Consider the following 20,955-nt stretch of genomic DNA (forward strand, 5'->3'; position numbering starts at 1 on the left):
GTGGCCACAGTCGTCACTTCCTGCCGAGGCGTGACCGTGGATGTGAATGGAGCTCTTGACAAATGAGAGGTGATTGGTTATCACACCTGATCAGTGTCGTGTCCAGTAATATTCCACCTCAAAAGGCTGTGTTTATTGTTATTATTAGGGCATGCAAAGCCATTCACAGCCTGCTGAGCAACATGTCAGGTAGTGTTGAGATCATGGACGGATTAACCTCTGAGGGGCACCAGGGCAAAAGTGAGCTGCTGGGCCCCCACATTACTTCCTTAGGCACCCAGAAACCAACCAGTAACATAGTGATAATTAATTGTAAAAGATAAAAGATAAACTTGAAACCAAGGTCAAGTTTAAAGTTTAACATTATTTCTTCACTTACACAATATCATTCAAAACATAAAAACATCAGGAAAAAAACTGAAAATCCTGATTTCTTTCTGCACACTTCTGGGGCTGAGCACTGTCAGTGGATTTAAATAAAAGGCATTATTATTCAGCACCAGGTAAATCAGTGAATCAAGACTGTAGGATTTTAAGCCAGTAAGATGAAGTAACAGCGGGAAATCATAATCTCCGCTCTGCACCTCAATCTGCATTTTTTTTTTTCAGAAACTAGCCTTTGTCAGATTTTCAGCTTGATCCCTGAAGGAGTCTGCAGAACATACTATGAGCTCCGAGCATGAAGCTGTCACTCGGTAACCAATAACAGAGTGTAGGATTTCACTGTGTTTCAAAGTCCACCAAAGATGCGTGTGCTCACATGTCATGATGTCTGTTGCTGACAGCTCACTTTCTTGTAGCTATGTCATTCAATCTGTCCACATGTAACTCCAGTTCCTTGTCATATGCCAGTAAACAAACATGACAATAATTCATCTCACTGCCTCAGGAACTGCAAGTTAAGGAGGGGCCACAGATAAGAAATGACAACTTGGAGACATGAGAGATTAGGAAAAAGGAATCTTAAATGCCTCAGAACTGTATCTCCCTCCGTAAAATATGAGTGGAAACATGAGGTTATGACATAAAAGGTTATGCCCCTTTAAAATTATGTGACGTCTGCTTGTAGCTCCTCATCAGCGGTTCAGGCTTTGATGTGGACATAAGCTGTGAGCAGTTTCTCCTCTTGGACTGTTTCATTTTTAGAGGCCTGATGAGGTGAAGGTATCCAGTATTTGACAAAAAAGCAAACTTGGAAGAAATAGATGTAATTTTATAAACATAATACTGTTTAACACCTCTATAGTGTCAAGGATTTTTTGACTATAATTAAATCCTAAAAAAAAAAAACTACAACGAGGAAGAGAAAGCATTTTACTGCTTTACCATGAAGAAAAAAATTACTGACTTTAGAAAATACTTTGGAAACAAGCAGAAATATTCTCACTGCACTTCTTTTTTTTATAGGACAAACAGTGTATATCCACTATATGCAGGATATAGCGTAATGGGTGTTATTTGGCAGTGTGACACACATTGCTACTAAGTAATTAACACCTCACACAGGTGACTAGTAGCAGTAGTAATAGAATCATTCCCAGTTTTGCACACTCATGTAACAACACCCAAAAACACCACCACACCTTGAGGTAAACTGTTCCCAGGTCTTACAGCTGTTTCTCCTGATCAAGCTGGCCCATCAGCGCTGCTCTATATTTACCTTCATCCTGGGTTACACACATACAGGAGGAGGAGGAGGAGGAGGAGGATGGGAGGACTTAAACGGCACAGGAAGATGGACAAAGGCTAGCAGCTCGGGGACATTTTGATTAAACACCAGCCTGGGTGGTCTCGATGGCTGACTCAGGACCCCGTGATGATTCTCCCTCCCCTGGCTATTGTAAACACTCTCTCCCCTGGACCCTGGCAGAGCTGTTAAGCCGGCAACCGGGTACCAAACGGCTCTGTGTCACATGAGAGGCCTGGCTGGAGTCACAGTGGCCCAGGATACTATTCTTAGCTGCAGGAATGTACACAGTGGCCTCATGGCGAGCTCACCAGCGCCTAACTGGAGAGCCTTGTCGTTTCTCTGTGTCATGCTCCTTCGTTCTCCCTGACTACAACACCCACGTTCTCTCTGGACTAATTTTTGGCTCTTTTTTGGTTGGAACTGAAATTTTTTCGGACCAGACTGACAGGATATTTTCGATATTATTGACTTTCTGAGGGCAGGAGGTAAGGATTCACCCAGTCACAGATGTTGTTGAACTGACAGCAGGCTCGGTCGGAAACTCCAAGTCATGGGTTTATCTTATTATGTAATCTTTTAGTTCAATTTAGTTAAGTTTTTATTGTGCAACAACAGTTTTCTTTAATTTTTTAAACGATAGCAAACAAAAAACGAATAAATAAATATATAAATATGTAGATTGTAATCAGACACTTCCACTATTAGATGACTAAAGTAAGTGTGTACTACATGTTTTTACTTAATGATAATTATCATTGTGACAGTTTTCCACTAAACTGTCACTAAAAAGTATAAAAACTTTTATGTGAATAAAATAACATTTTATGATGACTACACAGTGTCCAAAGGGATTCAAAATAATTCTGTCTCTACTAGCAGTTCTTGTCTAGGATCTGAGCGTGATCTATGGAAAAATGTCACTCACAGCCATTGGCATTTCATAGTATACAATAATGATTAGAGGTCCAAATATATCAGAGAGGCTGGGCCGGTAAGTGGGAGTAAATCAGTAGCTGTCGTGGGAGTGATTAGAAGACTTAGTGTTGCTAATGGCCCAGTGAAATTCCTGCTCTTTAAGCAGCAGGATCATCACAAACCCTTCAACCAGGCGGAGACAGGCTGAGACTGAGAGGGAGATATGGTTTTAAAAAAACACAAACGTAACATATAGAAAAGAGCAACAGAAACAGACGAGGAGAGAAAGTCAAAGTGATGGGGAGATGAAACACAGATGGTGTGTTGACACAGCTCTGGTAGTTTTATCAGTGATGGATAGCTTCATTACATAAATGTGGCCTAATGCTACATGGATGCATCAAGATAATTTAGAAGCAGTTCAAAATAGAAATGTGTGAGTCAGTAATTCACATCGAGGACAGCTGCACTGCAGGAGTTTTAAGAGTTTAAGTGCCAGCTAATAAATGAAAGGGTTTGCTATCACAGGGGTTAGTTTGAGGGCAAAGGTGAAAAAGCCAGATAAAAAATTAAAGGAAGATAAAGTGAAACTGTGCTAGCCTTCAATATCACCTAATTCTACAGTGCATGTCGTGTTGTAGATATAAATTACTTTAATAGTTTACAGATTAAACTAATCAGCTAATCAGTCATTAATAAAATTTCTATATTCCTTTAAAGCATAATGCAATATACACAATTTGAAATAACTTACCTGTATGAATGAAACAGCGATCAGAAAAAATGCCAGAACAAGGTGTGTCACCCCAGTTTCAAGTAGCATTTTGGTAGATTAGGTATTTGGTGGGTTATTGGTGGATGCAAGTATTTTTGTAGAAGCATCACAATCTACTTTTAGATCTTAACAGAATACTTTGCCTGGCATCCTCACAGTGAGACTCCAGGAAGTCAATTTGCCTGGCCAAGAAGTAGTCTGGCACATAACCTCCTGTAAAACCACAATTTGTTTTTAGAGGCACTGGTAAGTGAATTTATTACCTTTATTTATTGCCTGTTTCCAGTCATTATGCTAAGCTAAGGTAACCATGTCCTGGCTCTGGCTGTAGCTATCATGTTTAACATATGTAAGAGGGGTAATGATCTTCTCATCTAACTCTTTGCAAGAAAGCGAATAATTGGCACAATGTCAAACTATTTCTTAAATGGAGGTAGATCAACTCAACTTCAACAGCACCTAAAAAACCTTTTTCTTTATCACAACATTCAAGTCTAATTTCTGCACAGGTCAGACTGTAATGTCATCAGTACTATGTGTTTGTCAACCTTCTCTTTTCAGTGGACAACAGAAATGCGACACTATGATCATGGACTGATTCTCTTTTTCTGCTTTACACAGAATGGCCTGTAGACCACGAGACGTTTTCTCTTTCAAAGACTCAGAACTTCCCTCCCAACTGCTCGGCCAGCTCAACATCCTCCGGCAGGAGCGTATCCTGACAGACGTCCTGCTCTGCACGGAGCATCAGGAGATCCCCTGTCACAGGAACGTCCTGGTGTCCAGCAGCCCGTACTTCCGTGCCATGTTCTGCAGCAACTTTCTAGAGAGCAGTCAGGCCCGTGTGAATCTGAAGGGAATCTCTTCGAATGTCATCAGCGGCATCGTGGACTATGTCTACACAGGCTGCATCACTATCACAATGGAGATTGTGCTCCCGCTCATGCAGGCAGCATCCATGCTTCACTATGGAGGTCTCTTTGAGGCCTGCTCGTTGTTTCTCCAGGAGCAGCTGAGTCCAGAAAACTGTCTGAGCATGATCCGGCTCTCTGAGATCCTTCACTGTGAGAGTCTGAGGGAGAGAGCAAAGGAGATGGCCGTTAGGTTTTTCTCTGATGTAGCTGCAACAGAGGACTTCTGTGAGTTGTCTCTTCCTGAGCTCATGTGTTACCTAGAGGATGACCGACTTTGTGCAGAGGAGGAGCAAGTGTTTGAGACCCTCCTGGCATGGATCCACCATGACCCGTTCTCACGTCGTGGTGCAATCCATGATCTCTTCAAGAAAGTTCGTCTTCGCTACATCCATCCAACGTACCTCTTCCAGTTCATTGCCAACGACCCTCTGGTACAGTCCTCCACACTCTGTACGGAGATAATCGAGTCAGTGCGTCGCCTCATGCTCACAGTCAGTGCTAAGTGTAGTCGTGAGCTCAAGCCGCTTTGGACCACACCACGGCGTTATACCTGCAGAGAGACACTGGTGGTGGTTGGAGGACGCAAAAACAATGAACAAACTTCTCGAGAAGCCTTACTATATGATGAAAGGACTCATCGTTGGCAATGGTTGGCCAAGCTCCCCCTGCGCCTCTACAAAGCTGCGTATGTGTGTATTCACAGCATCCTCTATGTGCTTGGCGGGCTCAGCCTCTGCATGACATCAGGCGACAGCTCAGTCAGCGCCACAGTTTACACACTCTCCCTTAAAACCAACCAGTGGAGGACTGCCGAGCCCATGTTGGAGCGACGATACGCCCACCAGAGTGTGTCCTATCAGCACTTTATTTTTGTGTTAGGAGGCATTGGGGTAGATAAGCGAATCTCTCAGTCAGTAGAGAGGTATAACAGTATGTTTAATCAATGGGAGGCCATGGCGCCGATGCCCACAGCGGTGCTGCATCCAGCTGTTGCAGCCAGTGATCAGAGGATCTATGTTTTTGGAGGGGAGGATGCCATGCAGAACCCTGTCAGGCTGATTCAGGTAGAGAAGACCATTCATTTTAGGGTCCAAAGATAGGTGCTAATATTTGTCGCCATTCAAATACAGGCGACACTATGTGTGAATCACAATATCTGATGCTCTAGAAAACAGACTGACTGTTGATGTTTGTCGTGTGTCAACAGGTGTATCACATCTCTCGCAACTTGTGGTCGAGGCTAGAGACAAGGACAGTGAAAAATGTTTGTGCCCCCGCAGCGGTCATAGAGGACAAGATCTACATCATAGGAGGTGAGCTCAGATGTCAATGTCCCTAACGTTTACATTGTTTCACACTAGAAATAAACTCATCAACATCTTTGCAGTTGGTGTTAATTTTAACTGTTTTTAAAATCATGTAGGACTTGCATCATTAGAGGATAAGGTTAGCATTATTATTCTTGTCAACAAATCCAATCAAAAGACTTACAATTAACAAGGTGTTAATCTGTCTCTCGATATACTTCCCTCCTCTGTGACTCTGAGCCCAGAGCCCATTGCTTCCTACCAAAGACATAAAAATATAAATGCTGGTGATTTTATGTTTTTACAAAAGGCTGTGTAATTTCCTGAAATAGCTGGACACTGTAGTTTTTTGCAAACATAACTCAAATTGTGAATTTGTTTGGGACTATTTTCAGCGGTGGATTAATACACATTTGGTGCTCTAGTGAGTATTTCCAGCAGCAGTAGAGTGTGTGGGTGGTTTAACTGAAATTAAGTTCCAGTATTAATTGTAATGTTGACACCCATTGCAGCGTCATGTCTCACTGATGGAGCGTGTGCATGTGATTTGTTGACAGTAAGAAACATATCACCCGACTGAAAACTTTAATTTCCAGGGTACACAAGGCGAATGATAGCTTACGACACCAAAGCCAACAAATTCGTCAAATGTGAGAATCTAAAGGAGCGAAGGATGCATCACAGCGCTACGGTGATCAACAACAAGCTCTATGTCACCGGTGGACGCATCCTCAACAGCCACGATGTCATCGAGGACTCAGACTGCTTCGAGTGTTACGACCCAAAGACGGACGTTTGGACTTCAAAAGGCTCTTTGCCATACAAGCTCTTTGACCACGGCTCTCTGCCGCTGGTCTGTGTTTCCAACAGACCCAACCCGCCGTGATCTATCAACCAGGATGCTACTTTTGGCGAATGCTTAGCTGCATGTTCTTCACCTCCCCTTTGCCATGATTTATTGGCCTCTAACTACACAAATGGGAAACCATTTCAAAATGACTGCATTCCTTCACGCAGCTCAGTCTCTGTCACAACTTAGCAGCATGTTAAGCCAGGCTGACTTTAACGTGAATCAAAGGAGAGCTCAGCTGACGCGCAGAAGTGTCAGGTCTAAGACACCTGGGGTGGAACTGAGCTGAGAACCCCAGAGATGACAAGAGGCAGTCACACAACAAGCAGCTGTTCAGACACCTACGTAATCCAAAAAGCTCTTTCCGCAGATGGCTGCACTCATTTGATGTCAACTAAAAGTGTTAATGTTTTAATTTCCCTGACATTTATACACAGCCTATCACTCTGTCTGGCAGCTGCAGACGACTTCTCTGTATGGTTGTGCTAAATCCACGAACTCTGGCATTTTTGTAAAACTGAGAGTGACAGATCATACAGCTAATAAAGTTGCACTTTATAGAAAATACATTCCTCCGTGACCCACAGGCATCAAACAGAGTGCACTTGATGACGAGAACAGTTGTGACAGCCCATGGACCAGCTCCTTTTGCGGTGCTGGGTAGTCTATCATGGTTGCTGAAATGTTGCTAAGAAGAACAGTTTTACTGAAATGACATTATCTGGGCCAACATTATTCCAGTTTTGTTGGCTTGATCTATGACTTTGAGAATTATTCCTGCAACCCCCAACAAAGTGTGTTCTGTGAAGCATTTTATGAATGTTTTGCTTGAAAATCACAGTCCCAGAAGTAGAATAAAAAGATGTGATGACTCAGAAAAGTCACTGTAAACACAAATGATTGTGTTTTCCTCAATGGTGGTTTACCTTTAATCTCATTATGTGCAATTGTTTGGTAAGGAAAAGGGATTCTCAGGCAGCTATGTTGATGTGAGGATATGTGACAATGCTGCCTTTGAATGCAAGTGCCTTGTGGGGATGCAGTGACCTGCTAAGCACAGCTAGGACCGAAAATGGTTTTCGGGGAGATTGTCAGCCTACAATGGGCTCATGTTGACACATATGTAACCTGCATGTGGCTGCTCACAAGCACATTCACTGATCTGATACCTAGCTTCCATTTGACAGCTTCCATTTGTCGACAAAAAGCAGTAGAGACCGTTTGAGACTGTTTGAGACATGTCTTACTATCACACTGGCCACTACTGTCTTCATCCTGTAACCCTCTTGACCCACATTGAGCATACATTCACTACTGTACTCAACCAGCCTCCGGCCCGGGTGACGATCGATTGCCATGGCAACCCTGTTAGCACCCCAACGGATCATCTGTGGCATGCATCCCTGTAGTGAGTCTATCTATTTAAGACCGCATCACTGATCAGCTGCATGCTGCACAACGTGCTGCTGTTACTTGCACAATTGAAAACCTTTCTTTATTTTTCTTTTCTTTACATTTCTTATTGTACAACATGGTTATATGTTGGTTATTGACTTACCTGTGTGACTTGGTTTTTAAAGGTGGTTTTTTTGTTGTTTTTTTTACAATATGTGGTGACACAACAAAGCAAAACCTGTTTTTAATTCATTGCTTTGAATCTCTCTACATACAAGAACAGGTGACTGAGTCTGTGTGTTCTGCTTGCTGCTCTTTAGTTGTACTTGGTGCAGAGTTAAATGGTCCTCCATTTGTCTGCAGGCTGGCTGAGTCATGTTCCCTTCATATACAAGGGAACATTGTTGACACGGACACAGAAGCATGTTCACTGGCTATAAGGCCTCACATGTGCTTTCCATGTCATAAAGTACCAGTGCAACATCCACAGAAGTATTGCATATTTTAAGAATTAGAGAAGAAGTTAAAACTGTTTATCTTAGATGAAATTAACACAATGCTTTGTGGCAAGCTCTGACTGACGTTGGGTTAAATTGCTCCTTGTTAGCCTGATCACTCTGAATGCCTCACAGTAACCTTCTATATGTGTCTATGTGTGTTGCCTACTTAAATCATTATCAAGACAAAAAGACTGTAAACAATGAAGCTAAAACTTTACAAATTTGAGCTGCATCAAGATAATTTACCAACAGCTCAGATGTCAGATGATGCTCCACTCAGTTAGACAGAGCAGCATTTAAGAACAACACCCTGTGAAACTTTTTATTGAGCTGCCGCTAAAGACACGGCCTATTCAGACTTTTTATTGACTGTGTGTTTGCTTGCTGTCGTTCCATAGAAACCAGTGTGTGAGGGTCACCCCTCAGAGGGGCTGTGGCCTGGCAGGTTATTTTCAGTGTCTGTTACTAACCCATTAACGGATAGCATTTCATTGCTTGCCAAAGCTGTGTGTCAGCTTATGCACGCATGCACACAATAGTGGTTAAGTGACCTGTATACATATATAGGAGCAGAATGCATGCATCAGCACACACATATATCCACCACTAGAAACCTTATGCTCTATTAACCTTGCAGATTTTCAAACACGCTGTATTCACATTTGAACTTTTTCACCTAAATCTGAACAACCGTCTGGAAAGTATCAATACTGTGTAAAGAAGTGTAAAGAAAGAGTAACAAAAACAATGACATGAAATCATCCCTGAGATCCCAATTCTTCTGTCTTAAACAGCTTTTTCAAAAGCCTTTAGTTTCTGATTGTAGAATCAGATCGTGGTTTGAGAGAAACATCACAACCAGGGGCACCTGCTCTCAGCTTGGAGTAATTTTGAATACTAATTGAGGAGGTTCCCTGCTGTGTCACATGACAGGGCCCTTTGCCAATCTGTAATGTCACCCCCCTACTCTGGGTTAATGTGATGGACAGGGGGTTTAAGAAGGTTTACACCTCTACAGCCAGGGATGGTTTAGAAATGCTCTGCCATCTGTGTGCGGCCAGGGTTAGCTATCTTTTACACAAGTCCCACTAAGATCAGTTAAGCACATCACCCAGCTCCTTTCAAGCATTAATGCTAAAATGCCTGTACAAACAATATAACCTCTTAAAATGCACCTAATTCTTAAAGCTAAAGACATACAATAAATATTTACAGTAAAGATAAAATAAAGCGACAGAATCAGTTTTAAGATTGAGCATGGCCTCTTTCATTTATTTTCAATACCAGAGAAGAACTACATAAAAATCAAGAAACCAAGCAAAAGAATGAAAACTGAGGTAAGTGAAGGTCTCCAGGTAGCCCATGTAGAGTATTTCATCCTGTTGCAAGATGTCAATTGCAAAGACAGTGTTTATATGACAACACTTTATGTTTCATCACCCTGTCAGCCTAATTAAATATATACAGTATATACTGAATATGGAAAACTGGTGCAACTTAAAATGCCTGCAACACACATCTTCTACCACACGATGTCCCTCAGACAACAGGATGATGTGAAAGATTTCTTTTCATCGCCCTCTGCTGACTGATATGATTTTGCACTTGCGTAATGGGGTAACCGAGTGAAACATTAGAATCATGATGATTTTATTAGAATTTCTGATAAAAACAAATAGATCACAATACAGCATGCACACATTCCTTACAGAGGTCTAAAATAAAACTGATCAGATGTACTATGGCATGGCATCATTACTTGACAGGCTGGTTAGACTTTGTGTCCATTTGGTAACAACTGTCACAAAACACACTATATGAACATAAGATGTTTATGTGTGTATGTATGTGTAAATGTGAGTGAGACTATGTTTTTTTAAAAGGATAAAATGTTCATAAAGCATATTCGATGACAGTCATATGCTTAAAAATGGCCTACAATCAAGTCAGTGGAGTGGAGTGTTTTGTTTTAGCCATTATTCTTTCTTACAAACAACCTGCAGCCATTCACACACATTTTCATTTATGAGGAACCCTGGGAAATGGCACTATGGACTCCCAAGAGCTGAAAAACAAAGATTTTAATAATTATTAATTAAGACAAAAACCCAAAATAAACAATGAATTGGTCCAATAAAAGTGCTATTTGCGATTTAGAGGAGTATCTTAACACTGAGGAGTTTATAAACTATACAATAGAAATAAAATCTTACTATTACATTGACACAAACAAAATAACACTAATAATAAAGGTCTCAGAGAAGAATTTCAAATAAAGAAATTCTAGAGGCAGAAATCTTAAAACATGGTAAAATTATACTTCTACTTAGTTTAGTTTTTTTTATATTAAATTTAAATTTGGAACAATTAGGATATACAGCATGTACACATTCATAGCCCACATTTCTGTGCTTCTATTGCCCAGCTTGGAACATGGAAGGGCAAGAAACCAAACCTTGGATTACCCTAAAATGCACCCCATTGAGTTTATCACACATATGTACAATAGGTCCATAACTACAAAGGCATTCAAAGAAAAAAAAAAAAATACAGTTTGGCACCAGGCACAGAATTGAATATACATTATAACTAAAAGCTAAACCCCTCCCAGAAAAATAAACTGACTATTCTTACCCCTCAATGTGTTCTGTAATAATAGCAAATATGCAATTAAACTGGCTAAAAAATGAATGATGTAACATTTGGCATAATTGTTGCTGGAAGAATAAAGGAGGGGCAGGGGGTGGCTGAGATCTACCCCAGCAGACCTGACAGGAGGATCTACAGTGCATTTCTGTCAAAAAGACAATCGGTTGTTCTTCCTGAGTGCTCCAAGTAAACAGGAACTGGAAAACTTGTTGATAGCTAAGATTAGGGCCGGACCTTGATACTATTTACACGAAATCGCTGCAGCTTTTGGCTTTCTGTATCAGCTGATCCCGCTCTTATGTCAAATATACATTCTCTTACCTGGTTCACAACAGCGACATCAGCAGCTCAATATATCCATTTTACCCACCGTGTCCTGAACTACCACTGCTACTGCTAGAAACATGGCTGTCCAATGTTACGTGGCAGCTACTGCAGAGTCCTGACTAGTCATGGCCAATCATAGCGTGCCAACTTTTCCTGAGAGGGGGTAAGGTACAAGAACCTTTACTACCTTTGGGGTGGGATGGACTGGCTTCATGGTCACTTCTGATTTTTTGAAAATCACCATTTACATAAACTGCAGTGAACCAGTCCGTGTCAAAAGACTAAGAGAGGATTTTTTTTTTTTTTTTCATTGAACGAATGAGCTCAGCATGAACAAAAGTGCACAGGGCGGTCCTACTTCCTACACCTCATTGATGGTGCGCTCCGAGGGCCTGAAGTTGACAGAGCTGGACGACGACATGTAGAAGGATTGGGTTTTGCGGTTGAGACGGGCACGCTTGGTGGCTACGCACAGGCTGCGCTTGCTGGAGGAGATGATCTCCGTGATGAACTTTTTGCAGTCTACACAGACCTCCATGGTGACCCAGTCCTCTGTCAGCTCCTTGGGCAGCTCTGGCTCGTCCTGTGACCGGCCATCTTTGCTGCTGCTACTACTTCCGTGCTTGGACAACCTGAGGACAGAGAGACATAATGAACAACTACCCTGACAGAGCCCGACACTTTTACTATATTTTCTCAGTATATAAAAAGAAATGGGAATTCTACTGCGACATACTTGTAAACACTCCTGCGTAGGCTGTGTCGGCTGTGTCCAGACCCAAACGGGTGCTTTTCAGGCTCTGCGGGGGCAGACGCTCCACTTGCCTCTTCTTTAGCCATAGCACTTGGACCCAAAGAGTAGATGGGCAAGGTGGAATAAGGCTTAGATGGCAGCCGTATCTGAGGTACGAAAGATACACAAAATGATGAAAACCACTTATTCAGTATTTATAGAAAACCTGACAATGCTCATGGATTAGCCAATAGGTGTCAAGAGTGTGAAATTTTACAGTAAAAGTGCTCATGAGTGTGTGTTAAATATACATCAGCCGCCTACCTTTTTAGAGCACTGGGAACACACAGGCCTGGGAAAGATATAAATGATCCCTTAAGTTAGTGATTACTGAACAGCTGCTGTACTTCAGTAAAGTGGTTCTGGTAAAAGTGATTCAATTTACCTTTTGCAGAACTGGCAGGTGTAGGACCAGGTAAAGAGGGAGAATCTCTTGGTCCGACATGAAAAGCAAAGCTAGAGAGGAACAAATGAGGTGAGGTGAATGGTATCTGATGCATTTCATTAAGTCAGAAGATATTAGCCTGGATGAAGACAAAAACAAATCCACAGGTTGTTTTTTTTTTTTCCTACCTTTCCTTTCTTGAGGGCGTTGTAGATGTCTTTGTATTGCTGAAACTTCTCCAGCTCGGCCTTGACCAGAACCTGTCTGATGTGCATCACCTCCTCCACCGTCAGAGCCAGACACTCCACCGGGTAGCAGAACTCCTCCTGGAAGAAAAGATTCATCACATCAGCAAACTCCCTTAATGTTCACAGCTCAGTAAAATGATAACCCGAAACAGTGCAACAGCAAGAAATGAAGGCATCTGCTACCAGACAGACTAACACCATGTATGAATCCCACAAAATACAAGCGCCCGTTGCACACCGCTTAACCAAAAGACCAGACATGCAATGAGATGGTGAGGGTGAGAACAGTTCTCTACATAAAAGGATGGTTCCAATGACAGGACAGTGTGACAATGAACCCAAATAAAGAGCATCCTGGCGATGTAACACACCCGCCATGTTGGCGGTCCACAGCTTTTGGCAATCAGTTTCCTTTATTCAATCATTCTATTTACTTTATTCCTGACCACAGGTCCAAATTAAAAACAAACAAAAATAAGATTCAACAGATAACTACGTTCATAAATTTGGGAGTCATCCAGTTTAGCTTGGTGAATTTGATGTTTACATCTAACATAACTCAGAACTAAAACCATAACATGCATGTTGTCCATATTCATATAATCATTATTTCCACCCACCCAAGCAAGTGGACCCCCACCATGTTGCAAGCGGGAGATTTGTGACATAGCTGGAAGCCTTTATTCATCTATCTTTTGTCTCAACTTAATAGCTTAGTGCACACAAAGTCAAACTTAACAGTAAGTAAAAAAAAAATTGCTCAGGGAACTTTACTTCTACTAATCATTTACACTCAGGATTAGTGAATGTGAGCCTCTGCTGTAAATGTTCACAGATTATTTCTCAACTCATTATTTTCTTTATAACCTTCCCTGAGGTATTTTCAGTACGCCACAGACACAAATGATCGTGACCCAAGGTCCCATTCATCTAAAAGTAATCTGTTGAGTTATACAGTATTCTGGATGGGTTCCCCACACAGTGTTATGGGTCTTTGATGATATGCAGTAACAGTGACATACCGTGCCCTGAGCACCACTGGCAGCTTCCACCTGACCAGCAGACAGAGGGAACAGGACATTCAAACAGAAGCAGAACCTTATGTTCCAGCAACTTAATCACAAACAGTATGTATCATAAAATTTAATACAAGAACTCCATGAGCTTATTAGAGGATATGATGTAACTGTTATATAATTTATTACAGCCATGTTTGTTTGGCATTTTATAACAGCAAAACTAATCAACATCTACACAAAGACTAGGTTTACTAAAGTTTTTTTGAGGAGTCCCAAAAAACTACATTATTACATAAACTCACTCCCGGCATGAGCTCATGAGCTGTTGTTTCATTTCATATGTTGCATGAAATTAAATTTCATAACATCAGAACTTTGTAAAAGCCAGTCCCATGATTGAAGAATCATCTGATAGTGTCTGTCTCAAAAGGAAAACAGCCTTCATCTCATGATTTCTTCTTCATGGACACCATGGATCGCAGTTGGTGTCTACTAATAGTGCAGAACTCCATCTTACATGTCCCTGCTAGTCTTCCTTATAATCTTCTCTCCTGTGTGCCCCCTAACTTGTGTCCTTCGCAGTGTTCTTAATTTTCTTAAAGTTGGTAAAAAAAAAAAAGGGACAAAACTTTAAAAGAAATGATGGTGATGGATAGACAGGATTTTGACCAAGTTACCTTGGCGCTGGGATCCGCCATCAGCTGCAGCGTTATACAAAATAGAAAATGACTCCGAGTAAGTCTTGGGGACAAGGCAGGCAACCAGTGTAAACACATTAATGAGATATGAGTACCACAAGAGGAGGAGAGCTACAACAAAGATCTTACTGTTTTACATCTAATAGAGAAGCTCAACTCCAGCTATCTATGTGAAAGGCGAAGCATGCTAAAGCATGTGCTTGTGTCAAAAAAGGGAGAGAGGAAATGAGAAGAAACATGGCTTCTGGTAAAAGAAAGTAAACGGTATCTCTTGATTACCTCAAACTGTCACAAATAAGTTTATTTATTCTCATTTTTAAGAGGCAAGAGAGGATGTTTTTAAAGTGAATCACCAGCAATATCAGAGTAATAAAGTTAAACTTCACATACAACCATTCACACTCAATACTAACTTTCCTCTGGATCATCTTTAAAATAGCAATGCAAGAGAAATGGTCACTAATTTTAAGCAGGAGATAGAGTGAACGTGTAGTGTAAAACTTTAAATATCAAGTTATGCCAGTGAGAACGTCTACTCCAGTGTTTCAAGTGAATTCGTCTGATGTGATGACTTTCAGCTGGTTGTGACTCTGGTTGGGCGCCAGAGGTCTGCCATTAAACTAGCAAGCGGTGAGAATGAACTAATTCCATCTAAATCCCTCTTCGTACAGCGGCCTGTCCTGTGGTTTCAATTAAATCCATCAACCTCACTAGAATCATACGACCAGCACAGAGTTACTCAGAGAACCAATGACCTCATGGCAAACAAATGAGCAGTCACAGGACGGGAGTAAATTCAACAGACGTATATTGTACGCCCAGTGTTGTTGGTAGATGTAGCCACAGAAATGGGCTGCATTCATTCAAATTATAAGTGATGTCCATGTTCATGACTCTGCCATTCACATTAATGTAACCACATATTTTCTGCTTTGTATTTAGTTATATTTTATTATTGTACAGACCGTTGTTTATTTGACTGACCAGATAAGAGGACAGTGTAATATACTGTCTTAGTTTAATAATCTAATGTGAGTGTATTTGCGACTAATGCAGTAAAATCTGTTTTGATGAGATGTGGGAGGTTAAAGATCTATCATCAACCTGATGGGCTTCATTCATTCATTCATTCATTTATTAATTTACTGAGGCATTGATGGTTAATCCAATAAAAACAGTTCCCATAGTTAACGTACCAAAGACTTGGAGCTCTGTTTGGATGGAGGTACAAAGGGGCGGACACTGGTGGGCGTCTCCTTCTCGATAGAGTGTCGTCTCTGTGGAGACTGACGCTTGTCTGGCTGTGGGGTGGCGGAGACAGGCAGGAACTTTGGAGGAGCTGGGACAAACAAAGAGGAATGTGTCAAAATGCAGCTAAAGACTGAACATTATGAAGAATATAATATGTTACAGAATATGTTACAGAAGGTAACCTCTTACCCTTCTTCCCTATGACGGACTCGGGTGACGTGTCCTCCAACAGAGACGTGGACATACTGGAGCTGCTTCGTGTGGGCTCCTCCTGTCACCCAGAAAATTACACGAATTCAATCCAGTCCAATTTCTCTAAGAAATACTAATAAGCTAGTTGTCTTCAAGATAATTTAAGCAATACTTTTGAAATAAGCACATTTTAGAAAATTTGTCCTCTTTGGAAATAACAACAAGAACACACAAATGACTTGAAGGCTGATCATTTATGCGCCATGCGTCATTTTCAAACCTTTTTCAAAGTGACCTAGCTGTGGACAGATGTTAGAGAGGCAAAAATATTAGGGTTTGATTTCCTTCTTGTATAACCGAGGATACACCAGTTAAACTGCAGATACCGCATCAACATTTTACAAGCTGCTAAAATCATAATAAATCAGCTTTATTATGCAATCAAACCATTTAGATTCTCTTTCTGAGCACAGCTAACATCTTACATCCGATTCGGAGCTGTCCAGCTCGGCCAGCGTTGGTGCCCTGAGCAGCCTCTTCCTCTGGCTAAGTGGCTGCACTCCGCCTTGATTGGGTCCCGTGGTGGCACTGGCCAGAGAATGGGTGCTGCCAGCTAACTTCCTGGGTGCATCAGGAGTGTCTGTGGGTCAAAGATAGAACAGTCAGTCAAGAGGAGAGGATCATAGCTCCTGACAAACTGAAGACAATTTTGGTTGAACAGGTGAACCATAAAACTTTCTCCTTATCTTAACAGCTGGCCATCATGCTTCCTGTGTGAACTATGGGCGTCTTCATATTGTAACCATATGACTACAGAGTCAGTATAAGCAGTGGGGGTTGTCTTGCATGCTGAGCAAGACAAGCCTTGCCAAATGCATGCTTATGTTACAGATTTTCTCCTCAGTCAAACCAGACCGACAACCCTTAAATGTATTGTGTTACAAAGTACTTGCCAAAGCAACAGGTCACACCACTAATGCCAGCTTTATACCATGAGACGTCGCTTCATGTGTAGTTTACCTGAGCTGCGGAACAAGTCCTGAGGGGTGCTGATGCTTTTCCCTGCACCTGTAAAGGAGTTACGAGAATAGAGCCTTCAGCAGGACTACACGGACATGAATATTTTCATCCCTAACACCAGACTGGTACCACAGGGAGGGCATGACAGCAACAAGCATCTGTCAGACCAGGGGTGAACTGGGGGGCTACAGTCACACATAGATGCTTTGTGCATAGCTGGAAAGCACAGAGGGAGAGGGAAGTGAAGGGAAGTGCCAGGGGAGAAAGATGATGAGCCGCAGTGCAAAAAAAAAAAAAAGGAAAAAAAAGAAAAAGATTATTCCCGTACGTCCATCTGGATTATGGTCGTCCTGTGAACAGTCCTACATTCAGACCATCATCTGCCATTCAACTATTTATTTGAGGTGGGCTGCTGACACCAGCGTTATGTAATTTTTCATATTCCACAGTGAGAGCAGATTAGGGTGACACGCAGGGCAGGCAGAGAGACAGTGATGATCTATAATCTCACCCTACTGGCTCTGGCTCAATGGCTATGCCTCAGCAACTAGACCACAGTCAACGTGAGTAGCTTTTTTTTTTTACCCAGGACATTTCAAACACTGGGAAATTTATACCATTCATAATATTCCTAAAATACAGAAGTCCTGCTCTTATAACAGTATGTTTAAATTTGGTCCTGATATTACCCAATTAAAAATCTTTGGGTAAACATCAAAATGACAGTTTCACATAATTTGAGATTAAGTTGCACTGTGCTAACTCCATCCTTTCTTTAGGTAGAGTGGGTGTGTGTATCATAACAGCAAGTGAGTGACAGTAGTGTGTCAGACACACAATTCCTATGACACAAGCATGAAAGAAAAAAAAAAAACCAAAACAAAAAAAAAAAAACAAGATGTGTGTGTGTTTAAATCAGGGGGAAGCGAGTGCGGACCCTAAAAATAGCCTGGGGTGGAGCACAACAAGGAACAACAACAGGAACACAACAGGTGATGTTCAACTTTACCTGATGAGTCAAAACTGTAAGACATGCTAAGAGGTCGCATGACTGACAGATATGCCCATGTTTGAAAAAAAAAAAAAAAAAGGGAATGGAGGCAAAAAAGGAGAAAAAGAAATCCATGAGAGTTAACATGGATGGTGAAGTCAATGAATCATCCAAGTTTATAAAACATATCATTCACAAAATAGACTGTTCCTAAAAATAATATACTTTAGAAAGTGTTTCAGAAAACCTGTACAGTCTATATGTATGTTTATGCAACAACAGCTGTATGTTATCCTCCTAAAGCCCTAAACAAAAGGCATCTTATATAGACAGTAGTAGGTACTGACTGACTGATATTTGATGTTTTTATCTGATCAAAGCCTTTAATGGTTTAAAACTTTATCTCCAATTGGCCAATTATGACCAGATACCAAAATGACCTATTCTGCACTGCTGGGTTTTATAAGGAAAACCACAAAAGGCAGCATTATGTAATAGAATTATATTATCATAAATGCCAGTGAAGTTTAAACCGGAGAATCATCAGTCCAAGAAAGCATTTGTCAGTAATGACAACGGTAGTGGTGCAGGTCTAACACACAACTGAAGGCTCACAGCTGCAGTTACAGCTGCAGTCCTTGTTTAAACACTAGGACACTTGTGATGAAGTGAACGGATCAATGGGGGAAGAGGGCTGTTAGAGTAATCATGATGGATGCAGTTAAGAATGATTAAGTCATGGTTAATGATTTTTGTTAAGAGGCGGTTCATAAAGAGCAGCAGCGGGTTAACGGCCACACTCAGCCGAGGTTTCTTTTCAGATAGAACAAAAAGGTTTGCTTTGATAGTCTGAACAAAAAGCACAATTATTTGTGTGAGAGTTCTGTCCAGGAGAGTGTTGTTTTCATTTATAGGATATAAAGATAATCATCACGTCTGTATCAGTGTCTCACCCAAACGGCTTCTGCGGATCATGTCTGGTGAGACCGGCCTGAGCTTCCTCTCAGCTTTGATGTCCTCAAGCAGTCGCTCATGAAGGCTCCGGGGTCGGGGAGGGTGGGGTTTCAGTTTACGGGCTGAGGCCTGCCATGACAAGCACAGGCGTGAGCACTTGACTGCCATCACCATGGAAACCAAAGTGAGATTGATTGCATTTTTTTAAGTATTAATTTTTATTAAGTATTAATTATTAATATTGCACCAATGGGGAAAGTATCCGATAGATTACTGCCACCATGTTGTGTATTACTCACAGGATTGAGCGGCGGTCGTGACCTGATGAATTCCAGAATAATTTCATGTGCGCTCTTCTTTAACCTTGGAGGGATGTCTCCATTCACCTGGAATTACAAACACATGCACTTAAGACCATTACCAGACATCTGAGATTTCAATTTCACATGGATGAAACAAGCATAATCAAAAGAATAATCTTATTGTGACATTTTGACCCCGGCCGGTGAAATCCTCACCATGACTTTTCGCAGTTTATAACGTTTAGAACGGATGTCATCCATCAGCATTTCGTAGGGTGTGAGCTGGTATTCAATGGGCAGTGGGTTGTATTGGCGTTCCTGAACCTTCTTCAACTTTACACCATTTCGTAGATCTCGCATCACCTGTACCCAGAACCGAGCCTAGTGGGAATAAAAATTATACTTCAGAACACATGCATGTGACTGTTGTGTAATTTACCACACATAGTTAAATCTAGTGGTGCTTGGTGTAGTAAAGTAGTCCTTCTTACCCAGTCTGCATTTTGCAGCTCATTGAGGTCTTTGACAGGTTCCTCGTGTGTCTCACCTTCCATTTTCCGAAGGTTCTAGCCAAGGAAAGGAACAGGAGGAACATAAAAAGAGGGGGAGGGAAAATGTAGATAGAAATTAAAAATTGTTTTCTAACGTTAATACATGTTCTGCATGTACCACTGCATTCCCAGTACTGACTGGAATTAAGTTAAGGTCACTGGCAATCTGCCCGTATTTTCATAGCAGTCTGGTTAATTAATCGATGGATGCTGTTTCACATGCGGACGTCGATATCTCGTCTCATGCTATACTGCTGGTGTACCAGAGGGGAAAAAGTCAAGTCAATAGCCAACTAATAACTGCTATTAATGCGTGTCTGCTGAATCCTCGCTGAACAAGCTAGTTATTGGAAGTTCTGTGTGACTGTTTCATATGTCAAATCACCCGCCGCGTTGTTGATGTAGTCTGCTGTGTGTATTTTTAACATGTTGTCCCACTGTCCTTTCCTTTAATTGAAGACATTTATATGTACTGACTGAGGAGAGACAAAATAGCCGCTCAGACTGGAGTGAGTTACACAGTTTATTTTCATTACAGATACACTCAAACTCTTCTTCATATTTCGTAAGCAAATCTAAAAAGGCTCTTGTCTCAAGTTCAACTTAGGTTAATTAAAATAATTGAATCAAACATAATCACTCGAGATCACTCAATGTCAGACTTTTAGATCAAAAGGGGCCTGTGCTGACAGCCACAGCTGCTTTTCTTCTTATCATCTTCACATCTATTCATCCACACCCATATTTATTGCTGGAACACATTCCTTCTACGCAAGCATAATCTTTTTTCCTGCTAATCTGACCGATCTCTTCTGATAGCTATTATTGCTGCCAACTAACACCTTTTTTTTTTTTTTTTTTTTTATACATCACTTGTCTCTCACTGACGCTTTTAATTAAAAAAGAATATTTCAGTATATTTCTGGAGAGGCAGGAAAGAGTGGATCTGCAGTGCCAGAAAATAGCAAAAACAAGTGCAAGAAAAACTGAAAGAAAGACTCACTGACTAGCCTCCTAATTTGTAAGCATGTGTGATGTGTGGTACTGTGTATGGTTACTTATTATCAATTACCCAGTGGCAGTCAGTGCAACAGGAAGTGCAAAGGAGCCTCTGTAGGCAGGAGCATCCCTCCTGTAAGCTCCTTAAATTGCTGTAATAATGTTGCACTTGATTCTATAACCATATGTTACATAAGATTGTTTGCATGAGCCATGCCTCCTGCAGAAGT

General features: G+C 41.3%; 2 protein-coding genes across 8 annotated transcripts in view; one reads left to right on the top strand and one right to left on the bottom strand.

Moving 5' to 3' along the window:
* The first annotated feature begins 2,163 nt into the window (after positions 1-2,163).
* LOC111223474 (kelch-like protein 38) lies at positions 2,164-6,529 on the top strand. Its single transcript, XM_022747638.1, has 4 exons — positions 2,164-2,175; positions 4,002-5,358; positions 5,502-5,607; positions 6,198-6,529. The coding sequence occupies exons 2-4, from the start codon at positions 4,003-4,005 to the stop codon at positions 6,485-6,487; spliced, it is 1,752 nt and encodes a 583-aa protein (XP_022603359.1). The 5' UTR covers positions 2,164-2,175; position 4,002; the 3' UTR covers positions 6,488-6,529.
* A 3,060-nt stretch (positions 6,530-9,589) lies between these two features.
* LOC111223386 (protein spire homolog 1-like) overlaps positions 9,590-20,955 on the bottom strand; it is a 29,357-nt gene continuing 17,991 nt past the window's right edge. Inside the window, exons 5-20 of one of the 7 annotated variants that reach the window (XM_022747499.1) lie at positions 19,667-19,741; positions 19,392-19,556; positions 19,173-19,259; positions 18,873-19,002; positions 16,929-16,976; positions 16,394-16,548; positions 15,906-15,987; positions 15,662-15,804; positions 14,445-14,468; positions 13,771-13,800; positions 12,689-12,826; positions 12,501-12,571; positions 12,380-12,407; positions 12,059-12,222; positions 11,690-11,954; positions 9,590-10,411 (exon numbers count right to left, since the gene is read on the bottom strand). In XM_022747499.1, coding sequence (XP_022603220.1) covers positions 10,370-10,411; positions 11,690-11,954; positions 12,059-12,222; positions 12,380-12,407; positions 12,501-12,571; positions 12,689-12,826; positions 13,771-13,800; positions 14,445-14,468; positions 15,662-15,804; positions 15,906-15,987; positions 16,394-16,548; positions 16,929-16,976; positions 18,873-19,002; positions 19,173-19,259; positions 19,392-19,556; positions 19,667-19,741 — 1,647 coding nt within the window. In that variant the 3' untranslated portion in view covers positions 9,590-10,369. Of the gene's footprint in view, positions 11,955-12,058; positions 12,223-12,379; positions 12,408-12,500; positions 12,572-12,688; positions 12,827-13,770; positions 13,801-14,444; positions 14,469-15,661; positions 15,805-15,905; positions 15,988-16,393; positions 16,549-16,928; positions 16,977-18,872; positions 19,003-19,172; positions 19,260-19,391; positions 19,557-19,666; positions 19,742-20,955 lie in introns of all 7 variants that reach the window. The other 6 variants (XM_022747502.1, XM_022747501.1, XM_022747503.1 and 3 more) reach the window with 6 other exon arrangements.

This window comes from Seriola dumerili, unplaced genomic scaffold (genome assembly GCF_002260705.1).
Source record: "Seriola dumerili isolate Sdu_G_001 unplaced genomic scaffold, Sdu_1.0 BDQW01000110.1, whole genome shotgun sequence".
In the NCBI taxonomy this organism is placed as follows: Eukaryota; Metazoa; Chordata; class Actinopteri; order Carangiformes; family Carangidae; genus Seriola; species Seriola dumerili.

Bases quoted from the DNA above. Each gene is read 5' to 3' on its own strand.
- LOC111223474 (XM_022747638.1), top strand. From the start codon at position 4,003: ATGGCCTGTAGACCACGAGACGTTTTCTCTTTCAAAGACTCAGAACTT. The intron at 5,359-5,501 runs GTAGAGAAGACC...GTGTGTCAACAG, and splicing joins ACCCTGTCAGGCTGATTCAG to GTGTATCACATCTCTCGCAA. The intron at 5,608-6,197 runs GTGAGCTCAGAT...TTTAATTTCCAG, and splicing joins CAAGATCTACATCATAGGAG to GGTACACAAGGCGAATGATA.